This window comes from Gouania willdenowi, chromosome 17, assembly GCF_900634775.1.
Source record: "Gouania willdenowi chromosome 17, fGouWil2.1, whole genome shotgun sequence".
NCBI lineage: Eukaryota > Metazoa > Chordata > Actinopteri > Blenniiformes > Gobiesocidae > Gouania > Gouania willdenowi.
In genome coordinates, this window is record NC_041060.1 from 31,685,650 (window position 1) to 31,702,725 (window position 17,076).

A 17,076-nucleotide genomic window follows, 5' to 3' on the forward strand; every position below is an offset into this window, starting at 1 on the left:
AACATTTACCAACAGCAGCAACTTAAAACAGAGAAAACAGTATCACATTAAAAAACAGTGCGAGAATGTGTGTGTGTGTGTGTGTGCTTGTGATGGTTTCTTCACATACTGTATGTGAAGAGTCATGCTTTATCCTTCATACCACTTTTTTCATTGCTCTATAAAAGCAAGGGATCGATGTCTATCTGCGTGTGTGTGTCTGTGTTTCTCAAATATCTAAGTGGTTCAGGGACAGACTGACCTGAGAGTTTAAACATGGCCGCTGTTTGGTTCAAGGATGTGCAAAGTCGGATTTTTTTGGACGCCCCACTCCCACCTCCTGAGTCGACGGACCCAGTGATGATGTCATCAGTGAGAACACTGGTCCTACCTAGCCAATCACTGTACACCGTAGCCACATGCATGCCAGAGCCAATCACTGGGGAGCCCACCCCCACACCCTACCCATTTTGGAACATTGGAATATTAGAATAATGATCCTACCTCTAGAGTGAGGATGTCATCAGTCCTACCTCAACAGTGACTGTTGCTTTTGGAACGTGTGCATGGCTTCTGCTTGGTTCAAGTGGGATTTCTTTGGATTGCAATGACACCGTCAATAAATTATCTCTCTATAAAAGCAAGGAATTTCAAAAATTATTTACAAATGACTGCTGTGAATTAATGGCACTAAACAAGTCCAGACCGAGTCTGTTCCGGTCTGAGGAGATCTGGATCCGCTAGGACAACAAACTGGAATCGGAAAAGATGGGGTTCAGTAAAAGCCAACATATATGAAAACACATTAGTTATAACCACACATTTCACAACAAACCTAAGTGTCCCTGAATTCCCACCTTCAAAAACAACCTCATTTGGCCATCCATGAAAAAGCCACTAAACCTCCCACTTTTCCATAACAACACATACTGTACTTCCTACGTCCACTGGACATAAACAGGGTGCACCGTAGACTGATTCCCAGTTCATTACTTAGACAATCACAGAAATACAGACTCATATCAAGGGAGAGCATTTTTATTTTATCATGTATTTTTTTTTATCTGTAGAAACTCTGACACAGACACTACAGATGTACATAATAACAGGCAGTAAAAGGCTGATTGTCTGGTCCTCTGCACAGCTGGATGAAGATAAACTCATTAACATCAGATTTGTTGTATCAGTCCTCCAGCAATCACTGGGTTTGACATCCAGCTTTGAACAGAGTTAAATGATTGTTGCTTAGTTGTATGAGACAGAATATCGTGTCATGATGCATCTATTATTATAGCCTCTGAGAAAACACCAATAGCTCATTAGTGTTTTTAATGTGTTCAATATATAAGCAAGTATATTTCAATATAGATGCAGCAAAAATGTTGCTTTCATTTCTCAGACCACTCAGGAAACTAAACAATGGGGTATCCAACGTGTGTCAGGCCAGATATGAAAACACACAGAAAAACAGCATGAGAAGAAACATCTTTAAACTCCACAACATTTTTGTAACAAGGATTTGCATTGAGATTTATTACATAAATCATGTAAACAGTCAGAAAGGCACTAGTTTGTGGTTGTATGTGTGCACGCTCATTCAGGACAAGGAATTAGAATTTGGCACCAGGTGTTAAATGTATATTTTCAGGTGAAGTAAAAAAAAAAAAATAAGATTTCTAACTAGCCTATACCCCGATAGACATGCATTTATTACATGTTATAAAGTACGTATGTAACAAAATCCTTTTCTTCAACCAAGCTGGTTAATACTTAGGAGCCAAAATGTAAAATCACTCTCCAATTTAATTCCAGTATTTCAGCTACTTCCAGTATGAAAAAGATCAATCTAAAAAGAGTAGAAAAAGTAGGTTATTTACATCCCTGCTGCTACTACCAGCTGAGCTGATCTAAACACCAGGCTTGGTTAAACAGCTGTTTATGACGACACCAGGAGCTCTGGTGGCTCTTACAAATCCTCCGACTCATGCTGAGCCAAAGCTTCAGGCAGCGTTGTTCCACAGACACCCTGGAAATGGTACCTGGAAAAAAAAAAAAACCACACACGCGCGCACACGCACACGCACACGCGTTAAAACTTTGTTTACGTTATTCTAAAGTTGCAACTATTCCTCATTTACTAACGTATATAAAGTTATACAAGTTGTTCAAGAACTACAGGAAATGTCTGACATCTGTAATTGGTTTTTTCTATTGTATCTTATACTTAGTTTATGCAATAAAATGAAATTTAATTCTTTGAAAATATTTGTCTATGACAGATGAAGTGTATCTATAATAAAAATTACAGACCTCTCCAATCTTTGGAAGTGGGAAAACTTGGAAAATCGGCATTGTATCAAATACTGATTTACCCCACTGTAGTTATAAATCATAAACATAGAGTTAACATGTCATTTATAAATTATTAATAGTTTGTATTTTATCTATTGTCTAACTATATATAAGACAGTTATAAATAATCGTTAACAAATATTCAACAAGCAATTTATAACTCATTAACTAACAGTTTATTAATGATCTATTAACTACTTATAACAGATAGTTATTATAAAATGTTACCGGAAATTCAGTACAAATGCAAAACAGGTCTATGGCTTCCACAAATATTAAAATATGTTTAATTCCCACAATCTCAAACAAGTGGGTACAATAATGTGAATGTAACTGATGTTTTGTACAAAGAGTTTATAGTTATTGCTAAATTCCAACTCCTGTCCATAGCTGGGTTTTTACATGATATTATAATAAATACACTACAATTTGATGGAAAGATGATAAAACGACACAGTACACACAAAAACACATACAATCATCAAAACACTATATATATATATAAAAGTTAGTAAAATTGCAAATGTACTTTAGTAATTGAGAACATAATTGTACTTGACTTCTAGGGGAAAATAGTAATTGGAATTTATTTGTAATTAGAAAAAATGCCAGTTATCGTAATAATAATTGAACTGTAATTGAACATGTAGTTGTAATTGAAAAATGGAATTGAGCCCAACACTGATACAATAGATAAAACCTGTAAAAAGTGTGTGAGTGGAGTTTATTGGAGTTTAAGACTAGTTAAATCCCTAATCCTGGTCTAACCTAGGGCTGGGCAATATGGACCGAAACTCAAAATGGCGATACTGTATATATGATATAAAGCTCGATGATTCAAATATAAATGAAGTCTGACCAGAAAGACAATTCTGGGTTAAATCTGTTGATGAAAAATGTCACACAGACTCATTTATTAACAAACAGCTGCACAATATGTGACACTTGTCTCTATCTCCTTTAAGGGACAGCACGTGTGAGTGAGTTCTGTAGTGTAGCTTGTTTAGGGGAATGTCTGGGTTGAACATACTAAAAAATCTGTGCTTTTAATGCTGTTCTGAGAAGTAGCGATACAAAATGAACTATAGAAAATAGTAGATATTGTATTTTCTATATCACCAAAATAGAAAACTTGACATATCTCGAATATTGATTCTGTATAACCAAACGTGTTACTGCAACTTACGTGAAATACTCAGATTTGGGAGTAGCGTTTCTATTAAACTCAGCTACTGGAACTCCCCTGGACGCAACGCGGGGGCCAAACATGGCTGCTGGGTAAACAATAGAAGAAGTGCCCACCTGTTGGCACAACCAGAGTAAGAAACAAGTCACATGACTTCAGCCCAACCATAAGGAACTCCATTTACAGATTGTGAACAGGTAATGTTGTAGATGGCATGTGTGGGAATAACTCACCACCAAGCAGAGATCACAGAGCTCCATTTCTTTTTCAACCTTGGTCAGGATATGAGAATCCAGGGTCTCCCCAAAAAACACCATGTTGGGCCTCAGCAGACCGTGACAGTCTCTTTGGTCACACCTTCAGTCAGCAGTGGGAGAAAGTCCCAGAGTTAACGGTGTTACGCTTGTAGCACACGCAGGAAGTCTGAACTTTACCATTTCAGCCACACTGGCAGTGGACAGAGCGTCACATCAATGATGACACATTGAAAACATCAAAAGTGTTGGAATGCCAGCGATAATAGTTATAACAGTGAAACGTCACCATGACAACATCACACACTGACCAAACGTGGACAGGAATATAAGAAACACTGAGCTAATCAACCGCTAGCTAATCATCTAGCTAGGGTTGGGGTCAATTATTATTGTAATCACGTAATTGATAAATAGTTACAATTATGACGTAATTATAATTGTATTTTAGAAAATCTGTTGCTGTTGTAATCATAGTTATTTTGTAATTGAGTTCAGGTTATTGACATTGTCATGGAAACAATATCAAAACTGTCAGTACCAGGGCTATTTTTAATTTTTTTAGATAAAAGGCATAAAAATAGAAACATTTTGGAACTTTATTTGTGAGATAAGGCGATCATAAAAACTTAAACACTAGTTAAATATAATTAGCACACACAAATTTAATAAAAAATTGAAAATCACCCACATTTTGGAGGCAAGGCAAGAAAAAATTATTGTTCTAAGATAAGGCTATCAAAATGTTTTATGGGTTTTTTAATTTCAGGCTCAGTAATTGTGAATGAGTAAATTTGAACTTCATTAATTAAGAACATAATTGTAATTGAATTTCAGAGGGAAAATAATAATTGTAATTGGAAAAAATGCCAGTCACCGTGATCATAATGGAGTTGTAATTGAACTTGGATAATTGAAGTTGTAATTGAAAAATGTAATTGACCCTAACCCTGCATCTAGCTACAAAGGCAACAGAATCAAACCTGGGCAGTTTATCCACAGGAATATCAGCATCTGGAACATCTGGACCAGGCGCACTGTACGTGAAGAGAATTTTTCAAAGGTGGGTTAAGCTGCACTTTACTGGTGACACAAACCTAGTGTGTGTCGCTTCTTACCCTTTGTCCTTTAAGGCAGCACAGATGGGGCTGCGCTTGTTCACAGTCACGTGGCCACAGCTCACACAGCGCGTCTCCAGCAGACTGCCTGTAATTTCACACAGAAAGCACAGCTGCTTTTCATTTTGACACTTGTCTGACTCACAGAAAACACATTTTATCCTGCGAGGTTGTATAAAGATGTAGGCATGAGTTGAATGTATTCCTTTTTGAAACCAATCTAAAAAAAATAATTATCTCCCCGAAGCTCAAACACAGACGTTCAACTGGTGACTAACACTGTGGGTTCATGTTTGAGAAAGTAACAGCTGTGAATCACAGGTTTCTAAAACCCAATAAAACCACTGTGGTGCTCTCAATGTTTCCATTTTTTTTACAAATTAGTGTGCAGCCTCAGCATTATTTACACACTTTCTCCATAAAGTCTCCTTTAAGGAGAAAAAAAAAAAAAAAAAATCACTTTATAATGGTTTTTCTACAGTGATATACATTCCTTTAGCCTCATTCAGAGGACCAAAGCTGAAAAAGTTCTGTTTCCTCCCTCTCTTGTTATTTCACATTTTGTAAAAAGTCAGCTTTGAACGGGTGAGTTGAATTTTGCCCGGCGTGTGACGTCACCTGCCGGAAACTCCTCCTCCTGACAATCCTCTCTCCTCCTACCATGGACATTATACGCGCCTCCTAGAACGTGAGCTCCTCCCTCTCAAAATATCTAACAGCTAAAACAAACACTGCGGTTTAATATAGAATATATATACACTTTATTGCCATATATGTAAATACAAACTGCACTACTGGACGCCAAAACTGCACCACTTTTTCTGCTGCTTGTGTCGGGATTCACTGCTAGTAGCCACGGACCCATCAGCTGTTAGCTCTAAAAAGTCAGCTCCAAATGGGCAAGTTGGGATTTTCCCCGTCCCGTGACGTCACACACCAGGAACTCTTCCTCTTTCTGCCTTTGAGATCACACAATGCAATGCAGCAATTGGACAAAACAATGTACCATCACCTTGAATGGACTATTTCTGTATTCACTAGACGAGATGATGACGAGAAAGTGACTTAGCAGCTCCGTTAAGTGTTTGAGGTGTGTGAACTCCTGCTTCTCTGGCTCTGCAGAAATATCCTGCTGGTGCGCTGCGCACACACTTCATGAAACAGTGTGTTTCTGACTCACAATCACAATAACTGCTTAAATAGACATGTGTTTTACTGTAATGTGCAGTTTTTTGGCTGAAAACAATAACAAGAGTGTGTGGATAGTGTCTAAAGCGGGGGTTTTTCTTCAGACCAAGTTTAGTTTTTCAAAAGTAGCTGTTGAAAACACACATACTTTGCTAAGTTAAGGTCATGTACTTTTATCTCCACATCGGCCAAGTTGTTCTACATTTCGTCAAGAGCATTTTTCTCGATGATGTGGGTTTGGTCCAAAGAGTCTCACCATGAATCTTGAGCACATGCTTAGAGCCGGCCTGTCGGTGCAGGTCGTCGATGCACTGAGTGATGACCACCACAGAGCGACCCTGCTTCTTCAGCCGCGCCTCGCACTCGGCTATAGCCAGATGTGCAGCATTAGGCTTTTTGTTTAACACCAGCTCTCGTCTGTAGTGGTAGAACTCCCAGACTCGAGATGGGGTGCGAGAGAAGGCCTCAGGGGTTGCCAGATCCTGGAGATACAAAAATATGAACAGGGTTGAAGGATACAGCTCCAGAAAAGTAGCAAACAAAAGAGAGAACTATGTCATGCCCAGTAACAAACTACCGTACATTCCGGGCTATAACGCATCGCTGGATTGGCGGATTCCAATAATTTAGCAATTTTCCAAGAAAAATCCACATAAAGGCCACACCGCAACAAAGGTGACACTCTACTGGCTGGTGAAGGTGCCATTCAAACAACCTGGCCAATCAGAACGGGCAGGTAGGCGGGCTGCTATACTCCTGTTCAGGTTAAGGAGATTTCCATGCATTTCCGGTGAGTTTCAACTGATGAGTTTTCTTCTCCACATGAAGTCTCCTCCTCATTGCCCAACATCTACATATCAGTCCATTTACAGCTTTTTATGATCAGTTTTTACCAATACACCACTCCCTCCATCAGTTCTTCCGTCTACCGTCGACACCATTCCTTCTATAAAACAAAACTGAGACCGGGCTTTTGATGGCAAAATTATTATTATATTGCTATCTGGGTTAAGGATGTCCCGATACAACTTTTTCATTTCTGATATGATAACAATATTGCAGCCTATTGCGTATCTGATACATTGATCCAATATCAGCAGGAATCAAACATACTTTTATTCTATTTATTTATTTTTCTTTAATAAAAAAGAATAATTACTTATTTTGTAGAGTGGAATGTTAGAAAAGGCTTGATCAATAGTCAGCAACAGTAGGTGTGAGAAAAACTGACCCATTTATTATTATTATTTGGTTACATACATTTTAACCTTCAACATAATATATACAGTATTCTACAATTGAATAAAAAAATAAAACATGAATTGGGAGGGAAAAAAAAAAAAACAAAACGGAAAATTTAATCCGATATTCGTTTTCAGGCTGATATCGGACCGATATCTGATATCGGATTGGGAGACCCCTAATCTGGGTCAGAGTTGTATGGTTCCCTTACTGTATTTTGGCTTTCCTCCAAGTCCCCCCCCGCCCCAGTTCCCACACACGCAACTTTCTCCTCCTCCCGACACGCCGAGTCGACGCGTTTGGCACTCTCATTAGTCCACTTAGTTCCACACATGCTCTGCTTGAGTGTGAACTGCTGGAAGCTTCACCATCAACTCTCGTAGCGCCATTTTCTGCCTCTTCAAACTCCTTTCCTTTCCCTCTGACCTCATCATGGTGATCTATCCTCCAAAGGTGCTCTGCTGCCACCTAAATGGCACCAGTTGGTCACTACATCATAGTACAAGGCTGATATTCATGTGAAAGCTCCGTCACACCGTCTCCTAGCAACCCCCGTTGAAAAACAGAATTGACTTATATACACACGTCACTGGCAGTGAGCGTTTGAATGTGAAATGACATGATTACATCAATGGCAAGTTAACTAGTGCTGTTGATTGATCCTCGTCCAACTTTGAACATTTTAGTAACAGTATTTAAATTTTTAGTTGTAAAATGTCAGAGTGACTGATTGAAGTCTAATGCTCCGTGCATTCCTGCGGTGATGTTTGACTCTGTGCTTCAATAAAGATCAGATTCTGGTCTAATCAGAGGGTTCATCAAGGTATATGTGCATGTACACACTCATTGTGTGTGTATCCCTGTCTGTCTCTGCGCGTGCACAAACATGCGTGTACTTCTCGCTGATGTGTGTGTGAGGCTTCGGTGTTCTGAGGCTCATGACGGGAGTATAGAAGGGACTGTTTGTGAGTAACATTGTAGAAAAGGCTCCAAAGTTAATAAGTACAGTTGTTTGTGGAGGTCTATATTTTTTGTGTGTTGAAGATGTTTCACCGCTGTTAACGCGAGAGGTGGACTTAGTCACGTGATCAGTACGAGACTCGGAGAACGGGTGTTACGTAGTGAGTGGTTAACAGGTTGATCTGTGGTCTCCGGCGGTAAAGTGACGAGTTCACTCGGAGTTGTGTGCGTAAATGAAAGCAAACCACACACACACATGCACGTAAAACAAGCAAAAAAGAAGTTAAGCCTGAAACCTCTCTCGGCTCTTTCCTCCATTATACTCCGAACGGTGGCCTTAAGTGGTGTTCTGGCCGATACCCTGGTGTGAACCTAGTGCATATCATAGAACCAGTGCCTAGCGTGAGCTATCATCATTATCTCCACTACAAATATAACATTTGTGGGGCTGTGTGTGCTGTGTATTGTGTGTAGTAGTTGAGCAGACAGCGCTCTGCCACTGCCAGCACTGACTGCGTCAGGGCAACGCCCATGATCAAGACATTTTTACGGATTTCCCCCCTAGTGGCAGATCAGGAGAAAGCAGGGGTTTAGTTACTCTTTAAATTAAAAAAATAGCGTCCTATATGCCGGAAAATAAAATACAGTAATCTAGTTTGTACTAATCTCTAGTGTGATGCTTATTCCTATAGATTACCTGTGACTGCCACTTCCTCCACTTCTCATTTTCTCCCCTGAACGTTGGCACACCGCTCTCTTCACTCACACCTGCTCCAGTGATGATGGCTATGTGCTTGGCTTTAGAAAAATCTTTACGAAACTCAGCCATGTCTGAAAAGAAACAAAAACATCTGAAACAAATGGGTTTCTTTCACTTCTCCCCTAAAGATAAATACAATGCTACATGACCAGTTAACCAATAAATGATTTTGGATTGTGTTCATTCTTGGTGTACCAACCTAATATCATTATTATTTGTCACCAAGAATTTTTGACATTTTATTATGTAAATTTCCGGTCATACATTGTTATTTATCAAATGTTTCAGAAAAAAGATTTTAAAAAAACGTTGGTTTTACCTGAACTGTGTCTTGTGTCAATCAGAGGTCGTTTTATCACATGAGTGGAGCAGATGCGAAGGCCGAGTGCGATGGCGGCACGTTTTTGGAGCAGCATTGTCACTGGAAATACCTGGCACACACATAAATAAAATACAATTATTCAAACTTTGACTATGGCCAATTGTACTAATTTGGGACCTTATGCTGCCTTAAAAATAAATAAATGTGGGACATCCTAATGCCTCGTTATGAACAGACTACCTTTACAACAAAGGTGTATTACGGCCACATTTAAATAAAAAGAAATCTCAGCACAACGACATTAAAGACGTAATAATTTGAGAATAGTCATATCTTTACAAAAAAAAAAAAAAAAAAAAACTCGTAATGGTACAGCTCTCAGAATTCCCTGTTGAAGTGAACTCAACTAACTCCAATAGCCCTGAAGTAGACCAGTTCCTCCTCCACAATAAAAGACATTATTTGCTCCAAATAAGTCTGGTTATTTGGTCGGAACAATTGCAAACGTCTGTAAATTGACTTTAAAGTCCTTAAACTCATAACAGTGTGGTGATGATGGGCCAAAAGGCTCAGTTTTTCACCGTGTGTGAAGCCTAAAGAGAAATATAATCTCACTAAACGCAGACAAGATCCTGTTTGTAATTCAATGTTATTCTGATAAAATTACGACTTTATTCTTGAAACATTATGACTTTAATCTCATAGTGCCCTGATTTTCTTTATGTTAAAGTGGTCCTAATACGCCGTTGTACCTTTACAGAGTAGCACGTCCCCAAACAACAATGAGGAGAGGACTGTACATGCTGTGAGCAAAACTAATATGCAGGCACATAAAGACTACGTGTCATGCTAACACACCAGGATCAACCGTCTCATCTGTCAAACTAGTTTAACAGGAATGAAAGCACCCAACCCTGTGTATGCTATATCTAAAGATGTATGTTGTTATACTAACTCAGGTTGCCCTAGTGACAACTCCTAAAAGTTAACATTTAGAAACAGTATATAAAATTCTCTAAGTTTACTACCAGCCTACATACTAGTATAAACAACTGAACAGGTATCGTGCAATGATTAATGATCAAATAAAATAAATACAAATATTTTTCTACTGATCTGGACACAAATGTAATTTCTGTTTGATTCCAAAACATTTCAATAATTTTTATGATCAAAATCGCTGAATTTGCAATATTTTCTCTGTGGGAGGCAATCCCTCACAAACTGGTTTGAGCGTATGCCTTTTGCTTTCTAACTGTTTGTTACCAATGTAATGTTTATAGAAACTTTTATTATACGTCCTCACTTTCCATAGAATAGGTCATGCATTTCACGTGTGTTTATTACATATTTGCTCATGTTGATTTGAAATAAAACCGCATTGAAAAAGCATGAGGTGAGGCAGCCAGCCAGCACCTCTGCCTCACCTGAAGGGGGCGTGCGTCACGGAGAGTGAGGCTAATAACGCTGAGTTTTAGGGATGTAACGATTAATCGTAAGGCAGTTAAAAATCGATTCATAGGTATAACGATTCACATCGATGCTGTGAAAATTGAATCGCAGTACTTTTTTTAACCAGCAGAGGGCGCTACCCAGAAGTGTTGGCGGCGAGCGAAATCTGCTAATACTTTCTTTCTGGCCGCCTTCTACTCTTAAACATATTCATAAATGATTCATTACCCCTTTAGCACCGAAAGAATATCTGTAATATTACGTGAATATCTGCAAAAGTCACGTTTTTCTATTAGCTCTGTCTGCTAGCATAGCATCTCTTCTTCACTGCAAAATATCTGCATGCTAACCGACCACTGGGTTACCAGCGCCCTCTGCTGGTTCAAACAAATATCTGACCTAAATACAGTAAAATGACTGTTTTTTTTTTTTTGTTTTTTTTTTTTTGTTTAATTGTTAAGGCACAAAATACATTTTCAGTTGCACTTTTAAAAAGAAAAATAAATATTATGCAGTTTTGTATTGTTTACTATAGAACCAGAATTTAAATAATAAGCTTCTTCTTCATTTATATTATTCCTTTATTTATTTCATTCAAGATTTATTTTTACTTAAATTGCATTGTTTTGAATAGTTTATCAAGGGATTCTTTAGACAATGAAAAATAGTATAGTATTTTCCCAAAAAAAATAAAGGAATATTTTTCAGTCATTTATATACAGTCCCATTTTGTAAAATAAATCGTGAGAGAATCGTATCGTGAACCCAGTATCGTGAATCGAATCGTATCGGGAGTTGAGTGAATTGCTACATCCCTACTAAGTTTATAAAGTAGTAGTAGTCCAAGTTTGTTTGTTTTTAAAAGACAGTGGCTATCCATATGTAGCCTTATCAATATACCGACATGCTATCCGTACATAGCGCCCCTCATTGGCCAGTTTAGGTGATGTGATAGGTCATGTGATTAAGACGGTACGTACTTGTACTTTTGTTTTCCATTAATACGTAGATTCCTAAACTACGTTACGGACATGCTACGCATTTATGAATTGTTGTGATAGTCATACGTAGCGCCCCTAATTGGCCAGTACTTCTGTTTGCTATTAATATGTACATTGCTAAACTACGTTACAGACCAACTAACCCTAACCGTAACCCTAAACTAGATTACGAAATAACTAACCCTAATCCTAAACTACGTTACAGACCAACTAAACCTGACCGTAACCCTAAACTACATTACGGAATAACTAACCCTAATCCTAAACTACGTTACAGACCAACTGACCCTAACCGTAACCCTAAACTACATTACGGACTAACTAACCCTAAACTACGCTACGGACCAACTAACCCTGACCGTAACCCTAAACTACATTACGGACTAACTAACCCTAACCTACGTTACGGACCAACTAACCCTAACCCACGTTACGGACTAGCTAACCCTAAACTACATTATGGACCAACTAACCCTCACCGTAACCCTAAACTACATTACGGGCTAACTAACCCAAACCGTAACCCTAAACTACGGTACGGACCAACTAACCCTGACCGTAACCCTAACCTACGGTACGGACCAAATAATCCTAACTATAACACTAACCCTAAACTACGTTACGGACCAAATAACCCTAACTATAACACTAACCCTAAACTACGCTACGGACCAACTAACCCTAACCCACGTCATGGACTAACTAACCATAAACTACGTCACGGACTAACTAACCCTAACCCAACCTTCTGAAGTGGATTTGAATTTCTTGCACGAAATGGTCACATGACTTTCAGTAACGTCATAGGCCATGTACAAATAGCACCGGGGGTGCCAGGCTTTCATCCCTGGCAGTAATCTCTATTGAGACGGAGAGACTTTTAAAACTAAAGCAACACAAGAAGATTTTTACAACAAAGTCTCAGAGATTTTTGTCCAGAAAGATAGGTGAATGGACAAATAAAGGTAAGACCATGAATACAACGTAGTCTTAATTGTGGAATTGCAATGGAAAAAAAAAAATCAAGAAAACCTGGCCAAATATTATGTCTGTGTGTAATAATGTTGATGTGAGATATAAAACAACCAGTAGTCAACGTGCAATCTGACATTGAATAGTGAATTTAAGCTACTCTATGAATGGGTTCATATATTTGTAAATCTGACTGTGCCTCACCAGCCACGAACCTCACTGCACGTCACTGAATTGAACAGATGCGTGTCAAGGGCAAAAATAATCATTAGCTTTTTGTTTCGCTAAAATTAAGGATGTCCCGATCCAATATTGATATATTTGGATAGAAGTTCTATCCATATGTGACTGTGGTTCACACTCCAACAAAATAGGTGGCGGCAATGCAGCAATAAGCCTTCACACACTCGCTCAGAGCCCACATGATCACAACAACGACGTGTGTGTTGCTCTACTGGGAGAAGGAGAAGTGATGTCGGCCGTCTGGGAATATAATTTTATTAAATTGTATATTTTATGTTTAAGGTTAACATTGATGAATAATAAATGGGTCAGTTTTTCTCATACCGACTGTTGCTGAGGGACATCACTTGATCAAGCCTTTGCTAACATTTCATACTACAAAATAAGTCATAATTATTTTATTTTATTAAAGAATTAAAAAAAAAAAAAAATTAAGTATGTATGATTCATGCTAATATCAGATGAATATCGCTATTAGCCGATATGCAAGGCTGCAATATCGGAATCATATCGGAAATGAAAAAGTCGTTTCATCTTTAACTAATGTGATTAATACTTTTCCTTATGCCCTTAAAACCAATTCCACCAAGTCTAATGTACAGTCATTACTATTAACTAAACACAAATTGGTAATTGCATACACAAACAATAACCAAAAAATATTGAGCACAGTTTAACCTAAAACATGTTCCCACTGAATAATACACAGATGAGTTTTAATACAGTGGCCACTGATGAAGGAAACGTTAATAAGCCATAATAAACGCTTCATTTGTGTTTTAAAGATCAGCAGAGTAGTGACGGCTACAGAAGCACCAACATTGGCCACACCACAGAGAGAGGAAAGAAGTCATGGTTCAAATGCTTGGATGCTGCCGAATCTTGGGTTCGGATGCCCCAGCATAGCTTCAAGCATAACGGAGTCCATACTATGACTACTGAGCACCTGTATCACAGACAAGATTTCACAAGTGGCTTGGAGTAAACAAAATATGTAATTATAATAAATAAAATATAAATTAGTATTTTTTAAACGCAGAAAAGTGTATATTGTGTTGTGTTGATATTATGTACAGTTGCCGTACAGACAACCCCCGGTGCTTTGGTACGGTTACCGAAGTACAAGTACGTAAAGTCTTACCGTTAGGGTATAAAACCAATATTGCAACATTTTTTAGAGTTAGGGTTAGGTTTAGTCTTAGTCACGTGACCTAAACTGACCAATCACATGTCCTAAACTGCATTACAATATTAGTAATCAAAATAGTATAATATTAAGTGTGTTTAAGATTTGTTAATACAAGTTTTAGTTCAGTTTGATAAAGCAAAATTAAATCACGTTTTTGTGGCTAAACATATACACAGTGACAGTCCGACAAGAGACTGTTTCCAATCAGACTAAGAGGGTTAATCTGGGAGTCACGTGGATTATCGGTTTATCTCCAATAAATAATACGACTCAACTCCACTCACTGTTTTATAACACACGCTCTCCCCGTTAACAATAACAACTAAATACATGCATGTCAGAATAAAAACTCTATTTTAATTCAGCACTTATGAGCCAGAAAAGCAGTGGTGGGAAGGTAAAGAGAAGCTTAGGCGAACACGGGTTTGCACGTAGTAAATAGTTTTTAAAGGAGTGTATTTAGTAATTATGGTGGAATTTACGATCAATAACGCGTTTATATTAGTGTGTGATAATCATTGCTGGGCATGACGTTGTTGTAAAGAGCAAACATGTTGTTAATTCCTTCATTAGGTACATCTGTTAGCTGTCACACAAACAGGAAGTAGCGCGGACACGCACTCACGTCCTTAAACGGACCTTTGAAGCAAAACAAGGCACTTTCTCGCATATTTGGACAAAACGTACCTGAAAGATTTTTTCGTACCGTGTAAAACTTTGACTTTCAAAGAACAAAGTCGGAAGAAGTTTGCTTGTTTACCCTGTGTGTGGGGGTGTCCACGGCGGTCGTAAACAGCGTAAACTGTCGTGATTTTATACGTGTAGGACGTGCACCGTGATGCCGCCTATTGAAGCCGACGTGCCTATGCGGCGGCCATCTTTGTACAGGACGTTTATAGAGGAATGGTGAGTTTGCACTAGTTAATCGTTATAAATCGCTCAATTGTCAACATAGATTCAAGCAGGTTGTTTATTACAAACCTCAGACATGGAGAACAAAGAGACAGACCTAAATAAAAACAAAAGGAGAATGTAAAACAAGTATATTCAGGTCTTTTTAAGAATATTTATTATTATTATCATTACTGTTATTTACATTATACTGCTGTTTTTATTCATGTTTTTATCATTACGGCGCCGGCTGGAGGTGGGGATAATCACATGGCTGTACCATCTTGGTGATTCTGTTTTCGCTGGTGTTGCGTGGGACCATGACATTCTCCCCTAAATCTTTTCTCTTTGAGCAGGTACCTACGGTGGCTGGGAAGTGTCAGGTGAATGCATTTACAGAAACGAACACAAATGCAAACAGGTCACAACACGAATGCAAACAAGTCATAACACGAATGCAAACCGGCCACAACGGAAGTGTTTCCGACGGACCGGTATTACAGTCGGACAGTCGGACGGGTATTTTGCTATGATAGCCTGATATGAAAAATATAAGAGTATCCTAATCAACTTTCACTTACTTTCATACGTGTTTCGATGTCTTCTTCTTGTTCTTCTGTGTTCTGGTGGGTTAAAAACATCCGCCAGAAACGTGTCCGTCTGTAATACCGGTCCGTCGGAAACACTTCAGTTGTGGCCATTTTGCATTCGTGTTGTGACCTTTTTGCATTTGTGTTCATTTCTTTAAATGCATTCACCTGACACTTCCTGGCCACCGGGTTTCCGCAACAGAAGTGTTTCCGACGAACCGGTATTACAGACGGACACGTTTCTGGCGGATGTTTTTAACCCACCAGAACAGTTAAGAACAAGAAGAAGACATCGAAACGCGTATGAAAGTAAGTGAAAGTTGATTAGGGTACTCTTATATTTTTCACATCAGGCTATCATATCATAATACCCGTCCGACTGTCCGACTGTAATACCGGTCCGTCGGAAACACTTCCGTTGTGGCCGGTTTGCATTCGTGTTGTGACCTGTTTGCATTTGTGTTCGTTTCTGTAAATGCATTCACCTGACACTTCCCAGCCACCGTAGGTACCTCATCAAAAGCACCTGCTTGAGTGGCTGCAGGAGGGAGTCTGTTGGCTATTTAAGGCCTGCACTTCATTCTGTGAGGAGAGCTGGGACAGACTGGAGAGGATGCAGGGCTGGGCTGAGCACATGCTTCAGTTTGTTGTATTTATTTAGTTTATTATTTTAGCTTGGCCTGGGAGTGACCGGTAGTCAATGTTTTCGTTTATATATGTAGTAAAAATCCCAGTTTTCTAATTTAGGGAGGGGGAGCAGCTTCAACGGCCCTATAGGGGTTGGCCTGCCTCCCCCTGCATTTTGTTGGTTTCAGCTGGAGCTTCCAGGCCCTTTTAGTTTTTCACTTTTGGTGAGTTTTGATTTATTTAATTAAAAACACTGAAATGAATCTGTGTGTGATGTCCTTAATTATGTTCTGGTCTTCTTATTTCAAGCCATTTGTTCTTTTTGTACTTTCCTTGAGGAGACCATAACAGCTGGCAATGACCATGCTGGTCAATTTTGTCAGAAAGGAAGAGCAGAGGGCAACCCTCCATTAGTCGTTATGGACGACCTGACAGTGACAACGACTGCAGTGCCAGGAGCTAGGTGGATCCTCTGTAGGTCAGTAGCCCAGATAGCCTACCATGCACCCCCCAACAACAATTCGCCACTAGATTTGTTTTCAACCCTTGGGATGTCCTCATCATGTTATCGAGTGGTAACAGTAAAATAACTCATTCCCTGTTGTTGTTATTTTTAAGGTGACCCTAAAAACGGTGTGTTGTTGTTGTTTTTTTGCATTTGGGATTGCTATAGACAAAACTCATTTTTCTTGAAGCTGTTTCTGCATCCATAAAATATGCAAACCAAGGATGTCATATATCAAATAAATT

The 17,076-nt window shown here is 38.8% G+C and overlaps 1 protein-coding gene across 3 annotated transcripts; it reads right to left on the bottom strand.

The window, feature by feature from the left end:
• Nucleotides 1–1,001: 1,001 nt before the first annotated feature.
• Nucleotides 1,002–15,093, bottom strand: LOC114479817 (NAD-dependent protein deacylase sirtuin-5, mitochondrial-like). Of its 3 annotated transcripts, none has more exons than XM_028473706.1 (9): nt 14,979–15,093; nt 9,359–9,470; nt 8,977–9,110; nt 6,334–6,559; nt 4,890–4,977; nt 4,755–4,808; nt 3,751–3,874; nt 3,518–3,633; nt 1,002–2,018 (listed from the first exon to the last, which is right to left on the bottom strand). In XM_028473706.1, exons 2-9 carry the CDS (start codon nt 9,453–9,455, stop codon nt 1,946–1,948), a joined length of 912 nt encoding a protein of 303 aa, XP_028329507.1. In that variant the 5' UTR covers nt 9,456–9,470; nt 14,979–15,093; the 3' UTR covers nt 1,002–1,945. The 3 variants fall into 3 exon arrangements, with proteins under 3 accessions (XP_028329507.1, XP_028329506.1, XP_028329508.1); XM_028473705.1 differs by having other exon boundaries at nt 14,906–15,031; XM_028473707.1 differs by having other exon boundaries at nt 14,925–15,030.
• Between the last annotated feature and the right edge of the window lie 1,983 nt (nt 15,094–17,076).

What these genes read in the sequence shown, in the direction of transcription:
- LOC114479817 (XM_028473706.1), bottom strand. Translation starts at nt 9,455, where the DNA reads ATGCTGCTCCAAAAACGTGCCGCCATCGCACTCGGCCTTCGCATCTGC. An exon ending in TGACACAAGACACAGTTCAG is followed by an intron (nt 9,111 to 9,358) that starts GTAAAACCAACG and finishes GTTTCTTTTCAG; the next exon opens with ACATGGCTGAGTTTCGTAAA. An exon ending in CCCAAATCTGAGTATTTCAC is followed by an intron (nt 2,019 to 3,517) that starts GTAAGTTGCAGT and finishes TTTTTTTTCCAG; the next exon opens with GTACCATTTCCAGGGTGTCT.